Raw genomic sequence first — 23212 nt, 5'->3', positions numbered from 1 at the left:
AATGCTCATGGGAAAGTGAGTTAAGGTAAGAAAATTTTAGATCTAAGCACGATGATGGAAGTGTATAAGCATGCCACACAAAAACACACCAAGGAAACAGGAAGCTATCATATATAGAGAAATGCCCATCTCTATCTGGCCCGGGTATTTTGTATTCCCTCAAATATACTTACAAATAGATTACAATATAAATTACACAAGCATGGTTGCTAATAGCATAGCCGGTAGAAGGTCAGCATGAGCCTTAATATTCCACCCTCCCCTTCCCCCAGCCCTCTAGCTCTAAGATATGCTGCCTCCTGTACCATACCCGGTTCCCACCTGCGGCGTTGCTCTCTGCTCAGCCCCACCGTCTTCCTTCTCTTTGAACTCGTTCACCACGTCAAATTCAAAGCCAACACCATTCCCCCCGTACAAGTCTCCATCCCATTGACCAATGAAGTCAGATTTCTTCTCCGTACTGGGTGGAGGTGGAACCAATACAGAAGAGGCAGGATCTGATGACCCATCATCCACCCTCTGCTTCTTCAGTGGGGACATGGGTCCCTCCACTGCAGCCGCAGTTACGGAAGTAGATTGCTTTTGCTTTTCGTCAGGCAATGGCAATGGCTCTGAGGCTTTGAGTGCTCCACCTAGCTTTTGCTGTTCTTCGATTATCTTCTGCAAGTACCTCCCCTGAGCTTCAATTCTCAGTTGTAACTGCCTTTGCACCTATGATTGGTAGACATTTAAGCATAGGAAATCAGGGGCTACATCAAGGAAACTGACACTTAAAATAATGGCCACTGGGAAGGAGTTCCATAGTTTTTCAACAAGGTAAAGATTCGATTAATTTCAGTTGTATTTCATGTAAAGGTATATCCATATAGTAAATATATGTAGGAACTAGGGCATAACATAAATACAATACGGGAAATGTTCGTACCAATTTAAAATTTAAGAATAAGTATGGTGGAAAAATCAGTCAAATAAGTCAAAAGATAGGCAAAATGTGTATTCATATTTGATATATTTTATTTAAATTTTTTGAGTAAAATTATGTAAATATTTGTGTATTTAATATATTAAATTTATGCATATGCAAATATATAAATAGATTTTTTATTTTTTATATAAAATTAACAAATCCCAGATTTTTGGACCCGTCTTCTTCAAAATCTGTATCATTCATCTATCATACATTTTTCCTGAACTATTTACATGTTTTTCCATGTCTTTGAAAAATCGTAATTTGGGATTTTTTTAAATACATAAATATGCAAAATATTTTGAGTTTTAAACAACAAATTTGCTGACTATGATCCAGAGAATTGTTTTTTGAAAAGGTAAAAGTAAAATCTTGACACGCCAGAAAATACTCAGGACTACAAAACATAACCACAAGCAATGGAACCTGAGTCAAACCTCAAGCTGTTCATGGAGACGTTTCTGCACTTCCATCTGCATCCTCAATGCTTCATTGATTTGCACCCCCCTGAAGAATGGAATTATGTGATGAACATTAAATGAGCTATAAATTTTTTTTACAAGCACTACCAGGTTATAAATGTTAATTTTGCTTTTCTACATTAATTCAAATGGGATCATGTGAGAGAACAAAGATACTCACGGGGCAGAATCCATGCTGGATAGGCTATCACCAGAATCTTTCTTCTCATCTTTGGAACCTGAAGGCAAAATGTGTTTCTCAAACAATAAGTTTGATATCTTCAGAGAGTACAGTCAAAAGTGGCTTCTTCAAATTCAGTAATTCTAGCAAGGGAGTAGATGGATTAGGTCTTTACCATCAGCTGGTGACTCTGGAAGGTACTTAGCAAGACGATATTTCTACATGAAGCAATAAGGATAATAAAGGTGTTAAGTTTTCAGAAAAGCAAATATAATATTCCATTAGATATCAATCTAAAACAAATTGCTGCAAGGGAAATGTAACCTGTAAATGACTTTTCACATGATAAATAGTAAGTCCAGGTACACCCATCACCCTTAGAACGCCTTTCGGTGTTGCCCCTGAGAACAAAAGAAAAGTAAAAAAAAGTAAGCAAAAGTGTATCCTTAAACTCATGATGAAAAATAACCAGATGGATGTACATGTGATTTACAAAGGATAAGTTGAAATATAAGCATCAATAGAAAACTTGTATTATTGTTCCATCCAATGCAAAAGTTGGGTGGCACAATTGAAATATGAATATGCAAAAGTGAAAGTCAAGGGAAATTTTATCAATGAATAAATAAATTTCTATTTTGCTGATAAAAAAAGATCAAAAGGAAAATTAACATTCTTCAATCAAATGTTTCACCTTTCAGGATAATTAATTGATGGGCAAATCAAGCAGTTCTAGGATTTGACCTAAATTTCCAACTATTCATCTGCAGCAAGTATTTCGTTATGGTTCCACAACCCCAGGAGAAACTAGCACCACCCAAACCCTCATTTTGCTAAATGGTACCCATATCAGATGATGCTATAAGACAAAGAGAATCAATATTAAATCAGTGTCATACCATGGAAACTTCACCTCTTTTCCAAGTTTTTTAGAGATAGTAACTGAAATTTATTAGAAAAAAAAGAGGCACATATGAAGATGTTACCTATCACCATACAAAACATCTAAAGGAGCACCAAACTTTGCTAATCCATCTGCTACTGAGTTGAGATCCCTTGGAATCCAGAGCAAATTAGCATTTAAGAGCTCCAAGATATCTCCCACCTCCGCAAGAAAATGACTTGGTCCCCACAGGCCACCTTCTTTATCTGCTAACCACTTTATAGTATTTGCAGAGTTGCCTTCAATGGCTAAGTTCTAAATTCCCAAATTTCTAACTATTAGAATACCTGTAAGAGTAGCCAACACTTCAGCCTTGGTAGAGTCAACAATTCCAATTGGCCCACTATAGGCCCAACAAATACTTCCCCTGCCATCTCTTAAAACTCCTCTAATACCAGCCACTGGGACTGCCTGAAGCGCCTCCATCAAAATTTAAAGTCAAATCTCCTTCCCATCAAAAGGGCCTTGGGAAGTAGGCAGGGAACAAGGGGAAGAGAACAGGAAGTTGTACACACCTCTACTAAGATCATTAACTGAGATAGGGCTCCTGGGCCAGATGGCTTCCTCATTTTTTCTTCCAGAAGTGTTGGGAAATAGTAAAGTCAGATCTGATGGATTTTTTCAGGGACTTCCACTCTTCCATCATTGTCAATAAAGGCCTAAACTCGACCTTTCTTTGTCTCATCCCAAAGAAAGCGGGAGTCTTGGAAGTTAAAGACTTCAGACCAATAAGTCTGATAGGGAGCACTTATAAAATTTTGGCTACGGTTTTGGCAAGAAGACTAAAAGAAGTCCTAGAAGACCTAATCTCCCCAAATCAATTTGCTTTGGTAAAAGGGAGACAAATTGTGGAGAGCATTCTAATTGCAAATGAGTGTGGAAGACAGGAAAAATTCTGGAAATCCAGAGGTCCTTGTCAAACTAGATCTGGAAAAGGCTTATGATAAAGTGGAGTGAGAGTGTATTTTAGATTGCCTGAAGATGAGAGTCTTTGGCAGAAAATGGATCAGGTGGATCAAAGGATGTATTGGTTCTTCATGTTTCCAATATTGATAAACGGTGAACCGAAGGGCTACTTCAAGGCCAGCAAGGGTCTCAGACAAGGTTGCCCACTCTCCCCTTTTCTATTCACTCTGGTGATGGACATATTCAATCATCTGTTTAATAAGGCTACTCTTCTTAATTTGGTGAAAGGTTTTGAAGTGGAAAGGGACAAGATTCACGTTTTGCATTTACAGCTTGCTGATGACATAATCTTGTTCCCGGATGGCTCCCTAGTTAACATCACAAACACTAAAAGGATAATTGAATGCTTCGAGCTCATTACTGGCTTAAGGGTTAACTTCTGCAAAAGTAGTATAGTAGCTCTAAACTCGGTGGAAGAAAAGCTTCTAGAAAGCTTAAAATCCTTGTTGGGTTGCAAAGTGGAGAATCTTTCTATTTCCTATTTAGGTACGGTATGCCTCTAGGAGGGAATCCAAAATATGTCAACTTCTAGGAGCCGGTGGTGGAGAAATGTGAGAAGAAATTAGTATCTTGGAAGAAATGTTATCTTTCAAAAGGGGGTAGGCTTACCCTTTTAAATGCCTCATTAGCAAACATGCTAGTCTACTTCTTTTCAGTCTTCCAGATCCCAACCAAAGTCAAAAATCAGTTTAAGAATCTTCAAAGGAACTTTCTTTGGGAAGGAGGTGGGGAGAAAAGAAGCCACTTAGTCAGCTGGGAACAGGTTTGCAAGCCTAAAGAGGAAGGAGGCTTGGGAAATGGGCACTTAAAAGAAAAAAAATTCCTCTATTGGGAAAATGGCTTTGGAGGTTCTCTAAAGAATCCAATGCTCTTTGGGCAGCTGCCATTTCAAACAAATACGGGTCAAACACAAATGGATGGGATAGCAATCTCCATTTGAATAGGATAAGTCAACAAATCCTTGGAAAGGTATAATCTCCACTCACTCTTTTTTCTTTCCCTTTATAAGATATAAAGTGGGTAATGGATCTAAAATAAAATTCTGGAAAGACCTCTGGCGGGGAGAAACTACCCTTGCAGCCTCATTCCCCAGACTTTTTAACCTCACCCTGAAACAAGAAGCCACTATCTCTTCTTGCCTTCCAGACCAAACTGCTGAGAACACCCTAAACCTTTGCCTCAGAAGACTTCTAAGGGACCTGGAGCTTTCTGAACTAATTGCCTTACTTCAGACACTGAAAGAAGCCTACATCTCCCCCTCCTCCCCTAATACCCGAATCTGGACACCCCATCCAACTGGTGAATTTTCTTGTAAGTCTATGTTCAAGGTTCTGATTGCTGGTGAACAACACTCCTCCTTCCCCTTCAAGAAGATCTGGTGCAGTCATATCCCTTCAAGAGTCTGCTTCTTTGTATGGGAAGCTTGTCTTCAGAGACTAAACACTTGTGATCTCCTCATGTTTGCATTTTATGTTTCAGTGATGGTGAATCAACAGATCACATCCTCCTTCACTGTAAGTTCACCCAAAACATTTGGTTTCATTTTTAGAGAATGGCAGGATACAGCTGGGTTATATCAGAGCACATTCTGGACTTCTTGCATCAGTGGCAAGGCATAGGCTCAAGTAAAAGGGGTAAAGTTTATTGGTAATCTGTGCTACATGCAGTAATGCGGGGAGTTTGGGATGAAAGAAATAAATGCCTCTTTGACAATAAATTCAGGCCCATTGAAGAGTTAATTTCAGACATTTCTTACCTTTGCAACATCTGGACTGTCAATTCAGATCTGTTCAAAGGACTCTCAGTCAATGACCTCAATAGAGATGCTCACCCCTTTCTGTTTCTCCCTCACCCTCATCAAATAACCTTGAGACAACCAGATTCTCTCAGTGATGGAGTGGTGACCCTAAACTTCGATGGAAGTGCTTTGGGAAATCCTGGGAGACTGAACCACTACTTGGCAGAGGCTTGGGACTCTGGGAAATCCTGGGAGACTGAACCACTACTTGGCAGAGGCTTGGGACTCCTTGGACTGTTTAAATGCAAGATTAACTTGGATTCCTAGGGAGCTAAATCATATAGCAGATGACTTAGCAAAATGTGGCGTGTTTTTGGATCATTTGTTTACTGACAAGCTTCCTCCTCTATAATCTTCTGGGGTTCTTCCCCTGTTTTGTACATCTTCTCATGTACCCTTTATTCCTTCAATGAAATGTGGTTAAATTCCTCTCAAAAATATCATTAACTGAGATACCTCTTTTTCAAGTTTCAACAGAGAAAATTTTAATTTCAAATTTGGTGAATGGTGATCACATGCACCTATGTTTTCATGTTGACAAAAGAGGAGAATGTTGGTAATGGATTGACCTCATAACCACAATTCACACTCAATCGATTGCTAATCAGTTGAAGAGTACAAAAACCTCTGTATGCAACTTCCAACCATATTCATCTCTAAAACCTGGAACCACTCATCATCGACATCTAAGCAACTAAGCCTTGGTGTCAGCCACATGAATTCTGCTTTGCCATTCCATTCTGTTCCGTGTCCATATCCATTGTTAAATTATGGGTGCTTAAATACTCCTACCCAAGTCCTTTTTAGTCTGCCCCTATCTCTTCTAGCCCCTTCAACTTGTAACAGACACTCTTTATCTAATAGGTGCTGTAGATGGTCTTCTATGCACATGACCAAAACATCTCAGTCTATATTTTATTTTACCACCAATTGGAGCTACTCCTAGATTCCTTCATATGACTTCATTTCTAACCCTGCCCTTTCTAGTTTTACCACTCATCCATCTAAGCATTCACATTTCTGCCACACATTTTTTGGGCATACTATTTTTTAACTGCCCAACACTCTGCTCCATACAACATTGTTGGCCTTACAACTGTTTTATAGAACTTTCCTTTTACCTGAAGTGGTATTTGCCTTTCACATAAGACTCTGGATGAACCCCTCTGTTTTGCCCATTCTGCTCCAATTCTATGGACAACATCCTTCCCAATCTCTTTTTTGTTCTGAATTATTGAACTAGGGTAGCAGAAGAGGCAACACTAAGTTATCTCTTGGCGTCCAATCTATACCCTGGCTTGCACTCCTATTGTTATTATTATTATTTTTTTTTTTGATAAATGGCTTGGACTCCTATTATTATCAAATTTACATTGCATATTCTGTCTTGATCCTAGTTATTTTAAAACCTGTTGGTTCTAATGCAGTTTTCCATAAACCCGATTTTGCATTTAATCCTTAGATGGTTTTATCAATTAATACTGTCTTATCAGGAAACATCAGGCACCATGGGACCTCCTCTTGAACATGTTTGGTCAATTCATTTATGACTAGTAAAAAAATTATATATGGATTTATACTAAAAAACTTTTGATGTCATAGCCTCAGTTGTGACAACAGGAAAAAAGACACCAAAGAATCCACCCCTTAGCGCCCATCCTGAACATCTTGTTCTTGGTACTGAGTTCAGCCACCAGGTTGGCCAATGTCTTGAACAAAAGCAATCTTCTGTAGGGTTCCTTCTTCTTAATGTCTCATTCCAAATACTATTGTTCTCAGACTAAAAAGAAGAATTGGCACTAAAAGAATATAGTCCATGCCCTTTTCTTCTTAAAGGAACATCAAACATCTAATTCAACCACCATGTTTCTAACATAAAAATAAAGTTAAGCACAACCAAAGACTGCTGCATACATGGGAAAGGGGCATAGAAGATAAACCTTTAGCAGAGGCACACAATGATCAAGATACAATAAAAAGATGATAATAAAAATAATTTTGTTTTTCCATTGAGAGGAATTGCACCAAAAATTTAGGCTTTAGGGTTTTTTCACCAAACATTGCTTATACGTTGTCCAGGTGTGCAATCCCAACTACTTTGCTTTCAATGGTTAATGTGATGTTAACCATCTTGCTTTCCTGATTCTAGGAGTCACATTTGTGCCAAGCCTCTCCGAGAACCTCCTTTTTTTCTAAAGGTGTTCATCCATATCCTCAATACACATAGTTTTCAAGGCGCCAAGGCGAGGCTAGGCAACAGGGGGGCGCCTTGTCGCCTAGTTTCCTAGGTGGGTGCCTTAAGTGAAAAATACATATCCTAGGTAGTTCCCTAGGTTCCATAACCATCTTTCCTCCATAATTTTCATAAGAAAATTATAAACTTCATGTTTATGTCTAGAAAATTAACATATTTATGAGAAGAAAAAGAAGAAAGAAAAGAAAATAAAAAAAAAGGGACTGAACCCCTATTTTTGTTATAGGAAAAGAAGAAAAGAAAAGAAAAGGTGGAGGAAGAAATGTGTTGATTAGACAAAACTTTAAGTTTTTCCCTTATTGGTTCAAATTCTGAAGTCTTTGAGGGTTCAATGCAGCAGTTAGCAATGTTTGTGTTGATTAAACCCTAACAAATAAGAAAATACTAAAAAGAAATTAGTTTATAAACACAAAAAAAAATGAATATTTTTGTTTAATAATGCCTATTTTATAATTATAATCTCAAAAAAGTAACAATATAAAAGTATTTTCTAAGACAGTATACTAGGCGACTGGGCGAGGAGAGCCTCCAACGGCGCCTTGTCGCCTAGGCGTCACCTTGACAACTATAATAATACAAGACATTTTTAAAAGACAATGAACTATAATTAAAATTACAAAACTAACCTTTTATGTAAAAATGAGAATTTAAGACCTTAAGTCCTTACATGGGCTTGTTTGGGCTTGCTTCAAGGGCCTTGGTCAGGGGTCTGGTGGTGGATCCCCTGGCCTAGATGCTAGGTTTAAAAAAGAGCAAAATGCACAAATTTTGAAAAGGCACACGCCTGGGTTGAAGTGCAAGGCACATCAGGTGCATGCCTTTTGAAAGTGTTGTGCCTAGGACCTAGGTGAGGCGCAAACTTTAAAATGCACCTTGCCTGTTCGCCTAGGTGCCCCTAAGGTACACCTTTAATCATATCTGTGGACTTTGTAATTTATAACATAGGGAAAATTCATAAAACTAAGCGGAAGATTCTGAATAGAAGAGTTAACTGAAGCAGATCCAGAATTCAAGTTTTAGGGGCCATTTGATAACACCTGAGGCGGCTGAACTGAATGAAATATGGTTTTGTCTTTTAGTGGACAAAATAAATAAATGATAAACTATTTAAGTGTATACCAATCAACCCAATTTCAGGTTCAACCATTTAAGAGCTCATATCCTCCACAATGACTTATTATGGGGTGCAATTCGGGCGGCCCCAACCCAATCCCAAACTGACTCAGCCCATAATTGCTGTTGGGCAGTGAAGTTTAATCACATCAAGGGACTTGATGTTCTCATCCTTCTTTCTTTCTTTGGTGGGAATGATTTTTTTTTATCAGCGAGGTAGGAGTTATTAATTGGCATTTCTTAAGTTTTTAAGCTTATGAAGTTGTTGCAGACCTACAAGAATTAACTACTTTCAAGTTTCAATCTCTACGGGAAAGAGTCAGGCACACAATACCAATGAAGCATGGTCCTTCCATTTCCTACTTCCCATAAACATCTTGAAAAATCTTTCTATGCAGAATAAATATATACCTTATCACAAAGGGAAATTAGGGTACCCTAATATTTATAGGATGAGGCTATAATGAAAGAATCAAAGAATGCATGTCATGAGTTAAAGCTTATCTATTCAAGTAGTCATGGAGAGGAAAGTAGATAAAGGAGGACACTGATGGGGCACAACTGCATGACCAACATCTATTCAAGGCTGGCCCAACTTGTATGGGCCATACATGTCAAGTTTTGGACCATTTCCTTATTTTTTCAAGCAAGATATCATATGCTGATCAAACACTTAAACATGTACACCAACTTGGTTGCTCAACCTTATGTTCTGATGCAGTGTTTAACCTTTTATGAAGACATTAACACACCTCTCCCCCCACCCCCCCCCCACAAAAAAAAAAAAGAAAAGAAAAGAAAATGAAGAAAAAAAGAAATAGCAATGAAAAATGAAGGAAAAAAGAAAGAAAATAACATAAATAAGAATGAAACAAAATAAATGAATAACTACTGAACGTAGAGGAGTCTTGAAGGTTGACATTATATCTCTTTTGCACCAACATGCACCCTAATCCTCTTATTCTCACATTTGGTTACCTTTTCAGATATGCAGAAAATTACAGTTAAAGATGGAGACAAGGGCAATGATAATGATGATGAAAAAAGGGTTACACACATTTAAATGAACATTATTTACTAGTGCTGTCTAAAGCTCTCAACATCATGAAAGAAACAACTATACTGGTTACCTTCCAACCTAGGCAATTCAGAATATCACATACATCTAAGTATAACGAAATTAAGTTCTTGAGAACTTATTGAAGGTACAAAGGCCCATTAAAACATAAACAATCCCTTAATTAGGAATGCAAGAACAAAATAATTAATTTTATTTCCTTATAATAGCATTAACTGCTGTATTTATTCAAACATCACCAAATTATCTGTGTTGATTTTATGCTAGCTGACCTGACCTACCAAAAGGGATAGGTGAAAACATAAACCATGGCTTGTACAAGTGAACTTGATTAAAAAATTAAAATAATAGAACTAGCATGGCAAAGTAAACCTTGGACAATCTTGATATATATCCTTGCCTTGGAACGAAGGTAAAAACTCAACAAAGATGTATCTACAGTCATCACAACCTCAATGAACTTAAGCAGGAACTTAGCAGTCATATCCATATGTTGCAGTTCAATAACTTATAGTTTTCCAGCTAATTTGGTAAATATGTAAAACCTAATAAAAAACGGGAAGTGAAAAAGCAATTAGTTCTGGTTGTGACTTGTGATATAGTGCCTGCTTGGGAGGGCAGGCTGAAGCACTGGACAGCCTATAAGCTATGTTTGGTGAAAAATCCAAAAAGCCCAATCGGTCATTAGTGAGTCATTTGAAGGGCTGTCCACCTCAGCCTCTTTGAATAGCTTGTCTGGAGCACTTCAAACCAGCTGAACAGCTTGGCTGAATCTTCAGCCCAGCCCTCCCAAATGGGCCCAAAATTATAGAAATTCTTTGAAAACCTAAGCTTCAACAAAAGATGGGAGCAGATGGATAAAAATGATGGAACAGGACCCATGTGGCCCATACCAAATGGGTTGGGAGTTGGGACAATGTACCAACAAAAAAACTAGTTGGGAGACAACGATTGTGACCATAAATCAATGAAAAATAGCATTCCAGTGCACATTTCTTATTCTAAAAATAAAGAAAGAAGGAAAAGAAAAGATGGACAATATATTCCCATTACTGAATAGAAAATACCCACTGTCTGGTCCACCGAGTTGTGTAATTGCGTCTACAAAGCGGTCATGAAGATCTGAAGTCCACCGCAACCGCTGCTTCCCAGTTCCTCCAGAAGTAGCTGAGTTATTTATTGTTGATCCCCCCAGCACTCCAACATTTGACAATTGATCAGCACCCTGGGGCTGGGGCTTATGAGGCACTAACGTCATAGTTGAAAATTTCTTCGCATGATACATATTGAACAGACTGCAAGAATTTTGAAGTATCTTCAGAGATTCAAAGTTCGGAAGAAACCTAATAAAATTTTCACCACGGAAAGGCTAATGAAATATGGAATGTAGCAATCTTCTAGAAGCCAAATATAGCAGCGCACTAGTACTGAAAATCCATTTTCACGGGATGAAGCTGAGGTTGACTTAAGCCTCATAAAGCCACACTTAATATCAAAACAAAACTGCCCAATAAATCAGGTACCCGATGAACTGCTCAAGCATACGACAATAAACAGCAATGGGAGGAAGCAAAGGGGGGAGGGAGGACAGAGAAAAAAAAACACCTGAATCAAAACTCTTCATAACCAACAAGCATATGCAGTAAGCTGATGAAAATTTCTGCGAGGAATTCATCAAACAAGCAATTACTTGAAAAAGAAAATTGTGATGGGAGATCAAAATCACCAAAATTTCAAACACAGCTCAAATTCCGTGTAAAATCATTAAGAAGCTTCAAAACAGAAGCTGAAAAGTTGGAATTCAAATCAGAAGAGGATATTCAAACTCCAAAGCAACTCTACCTCCTGAAACTTCAATGCAAAACACCTACAAACGAGCAATTACTTAAAAAGGAAAAACAAAACTCTGATGAAGATCCAAATCACCAAATTTTCTAACACAGCTCAAATTCCATGTTAAATCATCAAGCAGCTTCAAAAGAGAACTTGGAAAGTTGGAATTCACATCAGAAGAGTATATTCAAACTCCAAAGCAACCCTACCTCCTGAAGCTTCAATGCAAACCAAACACCTACAAGTCCCGAGAATTTCCAATCCCCATCAGCTACTTCAAAACCCGCTACCCTTCACGAGAATGTCTACAAAAGCTCATCTTTTTCAACAGAGCCCTCCTAATAGAAGCATTCAAAACCCTAGCGGGTGCATTGAATGCAACACCACAATATAAACGGGAGATCCGAAGCTCGAATTCCAAGTCTGACCACTCGAATCAACTTCTAGAAAGACGACACGCCCGAATTAGGAACCGAAGCGTTGAAACTTTGAACGATCTGCACGGAAATAGAAAGAGCACTAGAGCAGGTGAATCACTGCACTCCGCAGCGAAAACGAAGAGAGATCGGGGAGAGATGTAGATGGTTGAAATTTTAATAATTAGGTTTTCATCAGAGAAAAATGGAGGGAAATACTTAGGGTTTTTTTCTTTTTTAAGTAATTTTGGAGAGGTCAGGCTGTACAAACTCCAGAGGACTCTCCGATTTCGGAAAGAAAAAATAAAAAGCGAGAGAGATGGGGAAAAAAAAGTTACGTCGTCGAGATAGCGTGCAAAGGACGACGGCCTTTATAGTGACGCTTTCTGATTGTGGGTTAGGGCTTAATACATCTCGGACTAGCTTTGGAGGCTTCTGCCTGAAGTAGATTCCTTCGTGCGAGCGCTGAGGTAAGCCATTGGAATGGAATTTCTTGGCTTGTGGACTGGATGGAGTTTTTCCATCTGACGGATCATAAATGGCTTGTAGATAGGGTTGAGGGAACTGGAGCTTAGGTGCCCTTGTGGTTTAGTTTAACTGTTGGGAGTGATATCATGAGACGTCACCTAATCGCTTTCGATGGAAACCGTCTGATTAGAATCTATAGGCCTATTTGGAAATCTGATGATTTTAGATAGATGGAGTTGTATGCAAGGAAAGTATGAAGACTTGGGTAAAATAATATAGAAGCTCAAATAGATGATGGGGGCGCACCGGTCATCCGCTTCGAGTTGATTAATGGACTTGAGTGAAATAATGGACTCATGGACGTGTCACATGGCGGGCGACATCCGACATGCGCTCTGGATTCTCTCTCACTCGAGGACGAGTCGCTGACTCGCTGATGTTTGTTCGCTTCCCTTTTCGTGACTTCAACGAGAAATCAGCAGAACAGAGGGTTTGAATATTTTTGATTGGTTTCGAGTCTTTTGTTGACCATTACAAAGTCGAAAGAAATGAGAAATCGGTGGAGGGTTCCATTCCACAACTTGTTTGGTTAGTACTCGTGCTGGCTAGGCAGTCAAATAAGGCTAAACTGTATTTGATGTCATTGTCACTTCAGTCTCTCTTGGTATTAAGGCAGTGTTTGGCCATTAATGCCGTTGCTATCAATGATACAATAATATGCCACCAATCTGAAGTGCTGGATAGTGTAGACCAATGCTGAAATTAGTTATACAACATTAGTAACAAACAAAACTAGTTCAACACGAAGGCCAAACGAAAAAAAAATAATAATAAGAGCCATTTTCTAAGAAAATGGTGCAATAGACTCTCATCCATACAGCACCATTTTCTCAGAAATTAGCTATGAAACAACGACATCGAAACCAAACACCTGCTGAGAAAAGCAGTAGATTTCATGTCAAAATGCCAACATTGGCGTTTTGTTTGGTTAACTGTTATTTATGGTGACCAGGTTGAACAGAGTGTTTTGAGCAGTATTATGTTTGGTAATTGGAATTACTAGTTCACGACCTAAAACGTTTGGGTGTTCGATATTGTGGTGTTGTGTGTCTGTTGTAGTTTGTTTTTAATGACATGTCAGCGCCACATAAGTGATTATACCTACATCTTCTTTGGTAAGTTTATAAAGTACAAATGTTTTATATTGTTTTATACTTTTTTTTTTTATTTTGGGTTATTTGAAATTTATTTTTGTGGAAACATCAAAGCGGTGTTTCTATTATTGTATTTCCATTTCCTTTGGCTCATGCCTAATAGCATTTAATGACACCGATGTGTAATAAAATACAATAAACAATGTTGCATTATAATTAATGTCTGCAATATTTTTTTGCCCAATTTCCAAAGTAAAAATGCAATGGATATGCAAGGTATCCATACCAAACACCCACAAAATGAAATGCATGTTTATATTCAATGTGACACTAGCCTACTATAATATTCTCTCATCCAATGGTCAAATTTAAAAGTAAATGATGACTGGTCCATTATTACACATAAATTAACATCTAGATGGAGTTTAATGATTCTAATGGTTCTAAAAACATGCAACCCCCTCTCAATGGTGTGTGTGTGTGTATATATATAAAGGTAGGGTTTATGTTTATTTATTGGATTGTTTCTTCAAATGTGCATCTGGTTGAGAAATCTCCAATACCCCATGGTTTATGTTTCTTGTAGAAATGCTTTATGACTATTTTTAACTCAAAATGATTCCGATCAAACATATAATTAGGGATGGCAATGGAACGGTTACTGGTGAAAAATTGCCCTTCTCATTCCCAAACTTGCATATGCACCTTTGATCCCAAACCTGCTTAATTTTTTGTCCTAATTTCTCAAACTTATCCCATCCCCAATCTATTAACCATGTCACGACCCATCTTGCATGATTATCATTTAATCAAGTTAAACCCACCACAACCCATCTCACCTAATTATCATTTAATTGGATAGATGAATTTAAAATAAAAAACTTCATGTTCAATTTTTATCAATCAACTATAACATTTGAACCAATTGAGTGGTGGCTTAGTTATTCAAGTCCCTCTACTTGCATTAAAATACCAACAAAAAAAAAATCTACAGCATTTGTATTACACAAAAATTTTATCCTAATGTCAAAACCGAAACACTAAATAATAAAAAGCTTTTGTTAAGATCAAGTTGGATTGGATGAAAAAAATCGCATGAAATAGCCATCATTACATTTAAATTCATAATGTCCAAGTGGTATTAATGGCAGTGTTTCAAGTAGAAACAGCCATGGTAGCATTGGCATTGATGTCGTTGCTCTAGGAAACGCTTGTTTAATTGGAATCGTTTTTCCATAAAAAACAGTGCTCAAAGCTACTGCCAACGAGGACATGATGTGGACTTCCTATAATGAGTACCAGTGCTGAAAATAAACATTGAGCACTGATGCCAAATAGAAAGTATTATTGTTACTGTAGAAAATGTCCTATCTAACAGTAACGTTTCAAACAAAAAAAACACAATTTTCTCAGAAAATAATACTTTCAACTTATACATCAGCATCTGCAACATCAATGTCAAATTAATCGATACCAAACATATACTAAATTAATCAGCTGCAACAATCCGATCCAGTGGTAAGGAAATGTCTTAACTGGGACCCATTTCCTTGTGGACCCTAAGATTTCTAATCCATTATTACACATCTAAAAACGTATAGTTCCGATGGTTGATGATTTGAGAAACTTTATTGGTTAACAATTTATCAAAATTAATTTAACATTTCATATTAAGAAGTTAATAGCCCATATGGGAGGGATTCTGCATTTATCGATCTCTATTGACCGAATTGCTTTCAAAAAGCTACCTGACATAACTTTACTAAAAGTTGATTTTACAGCTTTTGTATTGCCTATTTTTGGCTTTTTTTTTTTTTTTTATAAGTACCACTTTATGGCGATCTAGATTCTCAGCTCATGTAAGCTGTTGCCTAAAAGCCCTCCCAAGTGTTTACCCTGAATCAGAAAACTTTTAGATTGAAGGGCCGCATTGTTAATAAAAAAGAGTGTGGATAGTTTGGCATATGTGGATATGGTTTACCTGGGTCCATGACTACAGCATGGGCCCCGGGCCCTTGGCCTTGCCCAAATAAATAGTGTCAGGAAGACAAACTTTTCTTTTGTCTTTGGAATCTCTTAGAATATCTGAAGAATGCATGAAGCATCGTCCTTTCTTTTGGTATTCTTTGGTTGTTAGGGGTATCAATTGGATTGGATGCCGATCCAGTCTAATGTGAGTTTATTACAAATGGATCAGGTCTAATTTATTCCGATGAATATTTTGGACCGGTCCTATTCAATATCTGGATCATTTAATCTGTTTAAATTTGTTTAAATTTAGATTAATTCTAACCCAAAGTCCCAAACCTTATCCATTGACACCTATAATCCTATCTTCTATCAGTGAATCATATATTGGCTTAATCCAACTTGATCCAATATATATTTATTATGGATAGACCAGGTCCAATCCAATCCAATCCAATAAATATTTTGGACCATAAACTATAGGTTGGTCCAATTTAATATGTCTTGTTGGTCCATCCGATCCATCCAAATTGATTTTGGTTTGGATGAATTTCAATCCAAAACCAATCCATTGACACCCCTAATTGTTACCATCTTTGAACATGCATACATACATAGGTTTTTTCTTATACTATGTATAATATCTTATACTTTTATAATTTATAACACCTATTTACATGGGGTCAGGCCATAGCCCTTATCATACATGCTAAGCTTGTCCCATGATCCCCCTAACCCCGTTCCACTTTTCCTCTAAGGCTATGTTTGGTTTGAAGGAAAAGGTAGGGAAAGGAAGGGAAACATAGGGAAATATATACAAAGTTTGTAAAGGTTTTCCTACATTTTCCTTCCTTTCCCTACATTTTCCTTCAAACCAAACAAGCCTAAATTGTGCCATCTTCTAATTTCAAATAGAAAGTTAACTCATGTTTTTTAATGACAAATAAAATCTAATTTTAATTTCCTTAGTTAAATAGAAACCCATCATCAGAGGGTCATATTCTTTTAGATAAGGGAAAATTATAAAATTCTCCCTTGTGTTTTGACTCTCAACTGACATCTTAAAAAATGTGTAAATATATCCCTTTCATTAATTTCCCAGAGGCTCCATTTGGAAAGAGTACAAATGCAAATGTGTACAGTGAAAATGCAAAATACAAGGTTTTACACTCTGGCTCAGTTTGGAAAGAATACAAATACAAATATGTATAGTGCAAACTGAGCCAGATGGAAGACACTGATGTAGTGCAATTTTTTTTAAGATATCAAATTTATCAAAAACATCCTTTGTTCATATGTACATTTTCCCTATAAAAAATCTGAAACAAATTGATATCATTTTTCTCTTCTCCAATTCTTAAGACAAAGGAGAATGGCCTCGTCTCTTGTATTCTTCGTATCTTTCTCAACAAAGATCTCTATTTATGTTCTGATATTTTTCACGAGTTTAAAAATGTACATCCAGACAAAGTTGGTCAAGGGTAAATATAGTATTTTAAAAAAAAAATTAATGCATTATATTAGTGCTTTCCATCTGAAAATCAAGGGTTAATTTGGTATTTTAAAAAATTAATCCATTATATTAGTGTTTTCTATCTGAAAAAAAAAAATATAATGGAAGAGATGCATTTGCACTTTTTTTAAATATCATGGGAGGTTTCATGGTCAAAACATAGGAAATGTTTATGGATTGTAAAAAAAAAAGAACCCAAAGTAGGTTTTAATACTTTTTTTGCTTTAGATCAAATGGATTGTTTAATTACAGAATTAATCTGAGGAAAATCTATGATGCAGAAAAGATATGATATGGAAAGAATTTTGACCAATCCTAAATCTTGGATCTAAGGCCTAAGCATCAAACCCAATCTACTCAATCTGATCCCAACTCGAAACTGAAATTTGATACACTTGGAATTGGCCCAGGCTTAGGCTATAAGCTCGGGTTTTCCAATCGGGTTATGTGGACCTATTAGTCCCAATTTATTAAAAAACACCCTAATTGAAGATCAATAATATATATAAGAGAGATGTGCCAGGTTTGGGCTAGATAGAGTTGGACTGAACTCGGACTTCCCTTCTAGGGTTTTGAACCTAGGCCCAACCCAGCCCAAGGAACGAATATCCAAACTTTGCCCGTGCAAGATTTTAGGTTGAATTGGTCTAGGCTCAACTAGGGGGTATTTGAAAACATGGGTGATTTTGTTTTCAATATATTTTTAGTGATATAGAAGATTTAATGAATGATATGATAATAATGCAAACTACTTTTCTATTTTCTCTGCGAGTTACAATTTATAAATATCTATAGAAATCATACGTGCTATAATATTAAAAACTAGCATTTTTGTTAATAATGAAAAACAATCTAGATTCAGTTGATACATTTCTGTTCTCTGTCTATATAATTTAGGCCCTGTTCATTTTTCGGAAAGTTATTTATCCATGTTCTTTTATTTTCCACTTAAATAAGACAATGATCATTTTAGCCATAATAATTCATTGTTAAAAGGGACATTTTTGTCTCATTCAAGTGTTAGTGACTTTTCTCCTAGGTGGGAAAGCTATTTATCCAAGATGGGTATCACTTCCGGGTAAGTGATACCTAAAAAAAATAAACTTTCTCTGGTCCCCACATAAATCTGAAAAAAAAAAAGAACATGGGTTTCTTCATTCCCCACTCTCAAAATTCAGAAAAAAAAAAAAAAAAAACGCCCCCTTAATATGAAAGGAATGTGAGATGAAGCCATATAACCAGATAGTGTGTTTCCTTGATGTTCTAGAAGTATAATACCAATCAGTTTCAATAGCTTGCATTAAAAATATCAGTGTAGGACTCTTCAAAGCAAGGTTTTAAAAACTAACCCGGAAATGGAACTATTCTGGCTACCAATTTTTGGGTCAGCGGTTCGACCGTTCGGGTCAAATGGTTCGGGTGGTTTGCATTAAGGCAAACTAGCAGGTAGTTATATATACTTATATATGAGAAAAGAGAAGTGGAGAAGAGAGTTTTTGTCGATTGAGAAAGAAGAAAAGAAGGAAAGAAATGAAGGAGAAAGGAAAAAGAAAACAGAAAAATGGGAGAAAGAAAATGAAGGAAAGAAGGAAGAAGAAGAAAGAAGAGGGGAATCATTTGATGTTCACCAGCGACAGCAATACTAGCGCGGATCATAGATATGAGATCTAAGATACGAGTTCTCATATCTCATATCTGAAGTCGATTTTTTCATTTTTTTTCTTAGATCCCAAATCTGAGATCTAAGAAAAAAATGAAACTTTTTCTCATCTCTACAACTTCTTCTTCTTCTTTTTCTTCTCTTTGTATATCAGATCTCAGACACAAAGAGTCAGAGTTTCTCCCGCGAACCGTTGTCCGAGTCAAACGAATCGATGGTTTGACCACCTAGGTCAATGGTTTTTTGACGAATTCAACGATTTTTTACCCAAAGACGGGTTAGGGTTGAAACGGAATCGATTGCTTGGACAGTTTTCAGGCCGAATGGTCTGACCGTCCGGGCCAACAATGGTTCAAAAACATTGCTTCAAAGTGTAAACTTGGCATCTCTAAATATTTTGTCTATGTAAAGTAGAAAGGATCTAATCAACTTAATGGTTTAATAGTTTGGCTCTTTATATTAGATACTTCTAGAGGCTTAAAATAACCAATTATCATGAATCGTGACATGGGGGCTGTTTGATATCAGCTGATTTTGCTGAACTGAAAAGCTTACAACGTTGTTTCTTAGTGTATAAGATTTTAAGGATAATGAGAGTTCCTTAATGGCTGAAACTAAAGTTGGGTAAACCATCCTTAATAATAATAATAATAACAATAAGTCTTTCACTTCAATAACTTGTTACCAAATGGCCCTTTAGTCTAGTGAAATTGGGAAAACATTACACAAATTCTTGGTAAAAAAAGTCTTACGTTTTAAGGAATAAAAGAAACCGTTATTTTAAATAATACTAGTAAAAGGCACATGCATTGCATGTGATATATTCAAAATTAAAATAAAGGAAAATTCCTAATTAGTACCCTGTACTTTGGGTCTAGTGCCACTTTGGTCCTCAAACTTTAAAATGCGACAATCTAGTACTCAAACTTTCAAAACGTAACAATCCTGTTGTTAACTAGTTGTTAAGTGGCATTTGAAAAAGACATAAGTGTCATTTGAGTGTCATCTAATTTTCTTTATCAACCATTCAAACATTGACAAAAAATTAACAACCCCAAATCTTTGCATTTTCCATTCAAGAAAGTTGGAGTAACGTTTGAATGGACATTCTTGAATAGAAGAGACAAAGATTTGGGGCTATTAATTTTTTGTCAATGTTTAGATAGTTGATAAAGAAAATTAGATGACACTTGAAGGGCACTTAGATGATTGTCAATATTCAAATGCCACTTAATAGCTAATTAACAATAGGTACTGGATTGTCACATTTTGAAAGTTTGGATACTGAATTATCACATTTTAAAGTTTGGGGGGCCAAAGTGGCAGTAGGCCCAAAATACAGGGTACTAATTGGGAATTTTCCCTAAAAATAATAACACAATTGTTTGAAGAATGGAGAAATTGGATTGTTAAAGGATAATATTTTATGTCTTGTTTACTAGCTTTTAGATTAATTTGTTTGTAGTCCTTGTTTCTAAGGCTCAGTTTGGAAGGAGTACAAATGCAAATATATGGAGTGCAAAGCCTCATATTTTGTATTATTTTGCATGTAGTTACATTGTAGATATTTGCATTTGTACTCTTTCGAAACTGAGCCTAATAAACTTTAATTCCACCATACATTTGGGAAACAGTGATAGGGGGAATTGATGCCAATAAAGGTTTCGGTATTTAGGTGGGGTGTTGGAAGTTTTTAAATTGTTTTAAGTGTACAGTGGAGTTAAAATTTCTGAGGTGGGTTTCAGTGAGGTTTTTCCTTTAATTTGATTCTAACCAAAATAATTAATACGGCAGAAGAAGCTAATTATGTTGGTTACCTCCATAAAGAAACTAATCAATCTAAGGGAACACATTTTACCAACTTTAGATGCTATACATTCTAGTTTATAATTTTAAATTATACGATATTAAACCATCCTGTTCAAATTAAATTACATCAATGCAGTGTGTTTGCTCAGGGTTCTCAAAAAGCAAATGAGCCTAATCTATACCTAGAAGTTACCATTCTCAACCACTTAATAAATCGGATTTGGTGCTTACAAAATTGTGCTCACATCATTCTCACAGCCCTTTTCAGTCTTGTATTGAGAATATCTCCCTATGTATAAAAAGATAGAAGTGTGAAGATATTCCCAATACACGACTGAAAAGGACTGTAGGAACGGTGTGAACACAATTTTGTGAAGACTGAATCTGCTCTCACCACTTAACCGGTGGATGTAGCAGTATATGTTCTTCTAGCCTTGAATGACCGCTATGTCATTTAACCTGTTTAGTAGGTAACCTTTTACAAAAAAAAAAAAAAAAAAAAAAAATTCTGTCATTTAAAAAAAATGGTCATTTCATGCCAAAACGAAAATGTAACCACTGGAGATCTATTCCATGGTTGGAATGGCTTGGTTTTCATGTTATTCCATGATTCCTAGATGCATATTGATTCATTGTCAAATTTGAAAAACTCTCACCCATCCCTGGTTATTGCAACTAATTATCATGACTCCTATTGATTAACATAATTAGTACCAAATTAAATTCATATTTATTGCAATGATCTAAATTCTAACCCATAATTAGTGCTAATTCAAATGTACAATTAATGTAAAAAATCAAATTACATGCAGGTGTGTATAGAGTTAAGCCCAAGTTCCTATTTGAAATGCAAAAACCTTAACACCATACCATACTATATTTGTTTAAATAACACAAGTTTTTAACTTTTAACCTTTAATCCAATTTTACAATTTTATAAACTTTGAGATTAGTATTTTTAAGTATTAATAAAATTTATGTTCTTTTATCCTTAATACTTGGGTCTCCGTCCGTTACCAAATATTCCCTAATAGTATCTTTGTAGTTTACAGTTCATATAAATTGTTATGTTAACCTTTTTATCGTTATTTTAACCTTAAATTTAGTATCATTTACGTATCTGGGATTTATGAAAGTTTCCTTGTATTATGGGATTTATGAAAGTGTATTCAGATTTTTCTACCATATCCATGTGTATTCAAAGTATATTATAATATATACCCTAAAATTGTTTTGCAATATCTATATTAAGGAAATATGTAAATCCCATAAATGCACCAATAACATTAAAACTATGGCTTAAATGATTAAAAATAAAGATACATAATAAACACATTTTAGTAATTATGTGAAATGTGAACTGTGAAGAACTAAGAATTTGAAGATAAATGAACACAAATTTTATTAAAACTTAAAAGCTGATTGCAAAGTTCATAAAATTGGATTAAAGAAAAAGCATTGAAACCTACATTGTATTAGCAAATGATATAGCGTGGTATAATGATAATGTTCTTGCATTTATGATTGAACACAACACTAACTCGGATTTACCAAAAAAGAACACTAATTATGTGTTTGAATTACAATTTATTATAGGGTAAAATTTAGAATATTGCAACAAATATAATGAGATAGCACTAATTATGGTTTTGAAAGAGTTGCAATAATGGGGATAGAACAATGTGGAATAGAACCATGGTTTTCAAAATCGGACCAGACCAGATGGTTGGACCAGAAAAACTGGAAACTGGTCAGTGACCAATTCTGTTTTACCCCAGAACCGTTATTTCGTCTAAAACTGTTGATTTGGTCAGCAAACCACTGACCTAGGCAGTTGAACCATTTGAACCATCCAATGATTTTGGTCGTTTTTTATTTTTTAAAATTTTTTATCAAAATGGACCATCCATTCAGTTCAACCGGTCAGACCGTTCAACCCGAGAACCAGACCCCTGACTGATTCATTGTCCGATTTGATTTTAAAAACCTTGAATAGAACTAAGGGTCCATTTGATTCATAATTGGAATAAAAATCCCTAGAAATAGGAGTCAGAATAGTCTATTCCCCCACCTTTTTTTGTTCATATGGGAATTGACTGGAATGAGATTATTTTTTCTCAAGGGAGGGAGGGAATGGCCATTCCCCCAATGAAAGAATACCATTCCATTAGAAATGGGAATCAGATTCCAATTCTACCCAACCAAACAGCTCGATATTCTAATTCTGACTCTAGATCCCTATTCCCACGAACCAATCAGACTCTAACTAGAAAAAATAATAAGTAGGGCTAACAGGTTAGACGAGAAAATTCTAAATTTAAGAGGAAGCATTACCAAAAAATAAAAATAAAATAATTAAAAATACAGCCGATAGAGGCCAGCACCAAGTAAAATGGTACCAAAACTGGATCACCCCAGATGTGCCATGTGTTGATCACTCAAGAGGCTGGGATACAATATGGAGATGGACTATTCCAAGGACCAAAACGTGCTTAAGGCTCGCTCAGTTTGGAAGAATTACACATACAAATTTGTAGAGTGCAAAATCTTATATTTTGTAATATTTTATGTATTTGTAAAGTACATATTTGTATTTGTAGTTTTGTACTCCTTCCAAACTGGGCCATGAC

At 36.1% G+C, this 23212-nt stretch overlaps 1 protein-coding gene across 3 annotated transcripts; it reads right to left on the bottom strand.

Annotated features, from left to right (window-relative positions):
• Nucleotides 1-87: 87 nt before the first annotated feature.
• LOC148845681 (myb family transcription factor PHL7-like) lies at nucleotides 88-13065 on the bottom strand. Of its 3 annotated transcripts, none has more exons than XM_088954100.1 (7): nucleotides 11804-13065; nucleotides 10833-11056; nucleotides 1934-2010; nucleotides 1785-1827; nucleotides 1610-1667; nucleotides 1405-1474; nucleotides 88-711 (listed from the first exon to the last, which is right to left on the bottom strand). In XM_088954100.1, exons 2-7 carry the CDS (start codon nucleotides 11044-11046, stop codon nucleotides 283-285), a joined length of 891 nt encoding a protein of 296 aa, XP_088810226.1. In that variant the 5' UTR covers nucleotides 11047-11056; nucleotides 11804-13065; the 3' UTR covers nucleotides 88-282. The 3 variants fall into 3 exon arrangements, with proteins under 3 accessions (XP_088810226.1, XP_088810228.1, XP_088810227.1); XM_088954102.1 differs by having other exon boundaries at nucleotides 10833-11421; nucleotides 11804-12354; XM_088954101.1 differs by having other exon boundaries at nucleotides 10833-11292; nucleotides 11804-12354.
• Between the last annotated feature and the right edge of the window lie 10147 nt (nucleotides 13066-23212).

The sequence above is a fragment of the Nelumbo lutea genome, chromosome 7 (assembly GCF_056320005.1).
Source record: "Nelumbo lutea isolate HS-2025 chromosome 7, American lotus-T2T, whole genome shotgun sequence".
In the NCBI taxonomy this organism is placed as follows: Eukaryota; Viridiplantae; Streptophyta; class Magnoliopsida; order Proteales; family Nelumbonaceae; genus Nelumbo; species Nelumbo lutea.
This window is presented reverse-complemented; position numbering and strand designations above follow the sequence as displayed.

What these genes read in the sequence shown, in the direction of transcription:
- LOC148845681 (XM_088954100.1), bottom strand. Translation starts at nt 11,046, where the DNA reads ATGTATCATGCGAAGAAATTTTCAACTATGACGTTAGTGCCTCATAAG. An exon ending in TCCAGAGTCACCAGCTGATG is followed by an intron (nt 1,668 to 1,784) that starts GTAAAGACCTAA and finishes TTTTGCCTTCAG; the next exon opens with GTTCCAAAGATGAGAAGAAA. An exon ending in TCCAGCATGGATTCTGCCCC is followed by an intron (nt 1,475 to 1,609) that starts GTGAGTATCTTT and finishes TCCATTCTTCAG; the next exon opens with GGGGGTGCAAATCAATGAAG.